Consider the following 3,953-nt stretch of genomic DNA (forward strand, 5'->3'; position numbering starts at 1 on the left):
AAGGGTGCTACTTCTTTCATTGATGGATTTTTAATGCTTATTTATTCATATTTATGTTTCTGTTCTCTCTTGTTATTTTTTTCTATGGTTATGAATTAGGCGTATTTGTTTTGTTGGTGAATCTTTATATGATTTGATGAGTTTTAAAAGCTAAATTTTATTGCTCTAATCAATCCTCATTAGGCTTATATGCTGGAGTGATTCATCGCCTACATTGTGTTGAAATCTTTGTATTTCACCACAAAGATGCATGCCAGATTCAGAGTATGTTTTTAGTGCTGTTGTGCATCCTAGATGTCTAGAGGGTCACCAACTAGATTCCATTACCCTTGAGAACATCTGCATTGTTTATTTTATAACTATTGCCATAGCAAGGAAACTGAGAGTAGATCGATCCAGGCTGCCAACTTAGTTCAATCAAACATGCACTCAGTTTAGTCCAGTCAGTCCTTAGTTTCTTACCATTATTTTGATTTCTCTTTGTGCCATAATATCCTTAATCCAGCTGATCCAGAGCTTATGTATAATTCAGATGCTCTTCTAATTATGAACTATCACTTAGATTTCTTCACATTTGTTGGTTCAGCAGACTGACTGAATTAGGGAGGTTTCAATTGAGGACACTCACAAACCTGTCACTTAGTGCAGCTGTCCTACTCGGCTAATCAGCTGGCTGATTTGCTTTTAGCACTAACTTATCTGTACTATGATCTTTCTTTAACCCAATCTCTAAGCTATATTAGGATACTTGAAACAGAGCGATAAAGGATATACTCCCAAGCTAAAATTGATTTTAGCCCCAAATGTACTCTGCTGGCGTTTCCTTCCCCATTTTTTTTTTCAATAAGAAACATTTTCTTCCCAAGTTGTGATACTAGAGAAACCCTAATTTACAGTAATTGTAATCAAGTAGTCATTTTCAAGTTATTCTTATTTATCCTGGATTTAGTTAAGAATCCCTGCCGGCAGAGAAATTGAAAGGATGCCAATGATGTTTATGAGACCTGGGATTCCTTCTCCTGGTCTCGTCTCCGGTGCTTACCATCAGCAAAATCCTTATACCTTTGTATTTGTATTTAATTTCTTGATTGTCAAACTCTTTAACAATGTTATTTATCTTTGATAATAAAAGCATGCAGAACTTTTAGCTAAGAAGCCAAACTATAATGATTTATCAGTGGTCCTTAGTCCTTCCTACTCTGGACCAGGATGCTTCTATGTAGGTGGTCTATTCATCCAGCCTCATTGTCATCCTCAAAATGCTTTTGATGTGTATTGTCAGAACCTTGGGCGATTATGCAGATGCCCTTAAGAGGGACATGGGCCCTCAGCAATCGAACTACACAGAGCTAATCTTGGTTGTCGAATTCTTTTGCAATTGCCTCTATGTTGAGAGGAACAATGAAGGCTTGCAATGTAGTAGATGAAATACTAAGACTGCCGTGGTCCAATTGATTTCACAAAAAAACATCTGATGAAGCCACTTCATCTATGGGGAGTGAACCGTGTCCATGTGGCTTTCCATTTGTAATAGCGAGGTCAGTGTGAGGTGATAATGACAATAGTGACCGTGGAGATGCACTTCGGTTCTTTCCGATTGGTCTGGCTGTAACTTTCATGTAGCATTAGGTAATATGAAAATCTCCAAGATTGAACTTGTTCAATTGCTCCAAGTTGGGCTGGGCATTTCCGAGTGGGGCGCTTCACGTTTCTCCTTCAATGCAAGATTTGATTATTTGTAAGAAATATTTCTGATGGGCCATTAAAATCAGTAGCTGTCAGTTCTTTTAAACCTTGGGCACTTTTTTTATTTTGAACTTTTTTTCTTCAACCCTTGGGCACATACTATAATACAATGAGCAAAGTAATAAATTATAAAAAAAAAAAGAACAGAATTGATATCACAATACGATGGTAGGCTATGAATAAAAATTACACTACCGTACTATGTAATTTTCTTTCCGCACTTCTAATTTTACATTATTTATGAAAATTGCAATAAGAGAAGAATCACACCAATATATCACTCCTTAACCTGAATTTGGCGTGCATGGAGTATCAGAAGCTAGAGCTTCTCTTCAACTGAAGAACCTTTGACTATAATCTCCATTTCTGGAACCTGTTTAGCTTTTTTCCTCTTGTACCATGAAGCACAAAGCAGAAACAATCCAAAATTAATGAAGCTTAATGCAGCTAAAAGCCCATAGAAACAATCAAGTCTCCCTTTGTTTATATTCTCTCCTACCCAACCATGTTTACCATTGCTTCCAGTTGCAGCCTTCACAATGGAAACTAAAAGGCTGCTGAAAAAGAACCCAAGTGAGAGTGTTGTGAGGAACAGACCGGTGCTCATTGTTTTCATTCCTTTAGGTGACTGAGTGATGAAGAAATCTAGCTGCCCAGTGTACATAAATCCTTCTCCAGAACCCACCAAGAAAAATTGTGGGATCAAATAGAAAACTGAGATGGGTAAAGTTGTTCCTGTTGTGCCATTAGCTTTCGCGACTGCCAGACGGTTCACCTCTACTACTGACGCTGATGCCATTCCTAATGCTGACAAGAAGAGGCCTATGGCTATCAATTGCAGATTGCTAAATCCTGTGACATATGAATGGATTAGTTTATGCAATGAATTGGTGTAAACTTTTACGAGGCTGCTGGAGAGCTGGCTCTCTTACCTGGTTTGCCTTTCCTCTTTTTCAAAAGTGGAATAATCAACCGATCATAAGCTCCGAGAGTGATCAGTATGGCTGCTACAAAGAAGACGGTGAGGGAAGCAGCTGGAATTTTGAAATTTCCTATGGATCTCTGCATGGTGGTAGCTTGTTCCACCGAGAATGTGATCATCTGTGCATATGTTGACCAAAATAGGATTGTTGTTGCCCAAATAGGAAGTAGTCTAATCACCATCTTCACCTCCTCGACCCTTGTGACCGGACAAAGCGTCCAAGGATTGCTGACGAAGGCACCATCTTCACTGTAATCAGTATTTGTCACAACCGACGCCTTGTCCAAGCAACTACAACATTGTCACAAAGGGAAAGAATTATGAGACAAGTATTTAGTTAAATGATATAATGTTAAAAAAAATATATTAAAGTTGAAAATTCTGCGTTATTTGCCAAGTGATTTGTATCTTGAAAAACTTCTGAATAGAAACATATTCTTGATAACAACTTAGCAATAGTAAGGAAACAAAAGATGACTGCAAAGTTCTAATAACAACGTATATATTACCGGAACTGATATGTGCGCTGGATTCTGGATTCCTCGGGGTAATCCTCGTATAAGGAGGCAGTACTGGAAGGTAATTCAACCTTCCTTTTCTTTCTGGCAGCCACAACAACCTGGCAAATGTGGACTATGGGACTGCCCGAGCATTTCTTGTATCTGTATCTTCGAGTTCCTGATAAAAATATCAGGATAGCCGTAAACATGCAGATGGAACATATTCCATAACCCCAGCTTCGACCAACTTCATCTTGAATGTAAACGAGCACTGTGACAGCCATCAAAGTCCCGGTACTAATGACAAAAAAGAACCTGCTAAAGAAGTAGGCCATTTGCGTCTTCTCCTTCTCATCCTTCTCATCAAACTGATCAGTTCCAAATCCTGAGACACTTGATTTTAGGCCACCAGTCCCCAATGCAATTAGATACAAGGAAATATAGAGAACTCCCATTTGAATTCCTGAAGCATGTTGGCATTTGGTTATATCAGTAGCATGGCAAGGAGGCGGGCGCAGCTGGGGCTGTTTGGTTGACATTGCTAACAAGCCAGTCCCCTAAAAACCAGCCATATTTGCAAGGAGCAAGATTAAATGAAAAATAAAATAAAATAAAATAAAAAGCTACTCGATCAACGGCAAGCTAGAACTATTTAATACTTACAAAAGTTTGGACTGTGGCAAATATTGCAATTGTTCTATATCGGCCTAGGAAATGAGTCAGCA

At 38.6% G+C, this 3,953-nt stretch overlaps 2 protein-coding genes across 2 annotated transcripts in view; one reads left to right on the forward strand and one right to left on the reverse strand.

Annotated features, from left to right (window-relative positions):
* The window catches only part of LOC18054779 (probable sugar phosphate/phosphate translocator At4g32390), a 2,454-nt gene extending 1,027 nt beyond the window's left edge, over positions 1 to 1,427 (forward strand). Inside the window, exons 2-4 of the mRNA XM_006450393.2 lie at positions 744 to 805; positions 950 to 1,066; positions 1,224 to 1,427. Coding sequence (XP_006450456.2) covers positions 744 to 805; positions 950 to 1,066; positions 1,224 to 1,427 — 383 coding nt within the window. The remainder of the gene's footprint in view (positions 1 to 743; positions 806 to 949; positions 1,067 to 1,223) is intronic.
* Positions 197 to 3,953, reverse strand: part of LOC18054780 (protein NRT1/ PTR FAMILY 6.2) — an 8,148-nt gene continuing 4,391 nt past the window's right edge. Inside the window, exons 3-6 of the mRNA XM_006450394.2 lie at positions 3,892 to 3,953; positions 3,238 to 3,785; positions 2,679 to 3,019; positions 197 to 2,598 (exon numbers count right to left, since the gene is read on the reverse strand). Coding sequence (XP_006450457.2) covers positions 2,066 to 2,598; positions 2,679 to 3,019; positions 3,238 to 3,785; positions 3,892 to 3,953 — 1,484 coding nt within the window. The 3' untranslated portion in view covers positions 197 to 2,065. The remainder of the gene's footprint in view (positions 2,599 to 2,678; positions 3,020 to 3,237; positions 3,786 to 3,891) is intronic.

Source organism: Citrus clementina, unplaced genomic scaffold (assembly GCF_000493195.1).
Source record: "Citrus clementina cultivar Clemenules unplaced genomic scaffold, Citrus_clementina_v1.0 scaffold_1, whole genome shotgun sequence".
NCBI classification, from domain to species: Eukaryota; Viridiplantae; Streptophyta; class Magnoliopsida; order Sapindales; family Rutaceae; genus Citrus; species Citrus x clementina.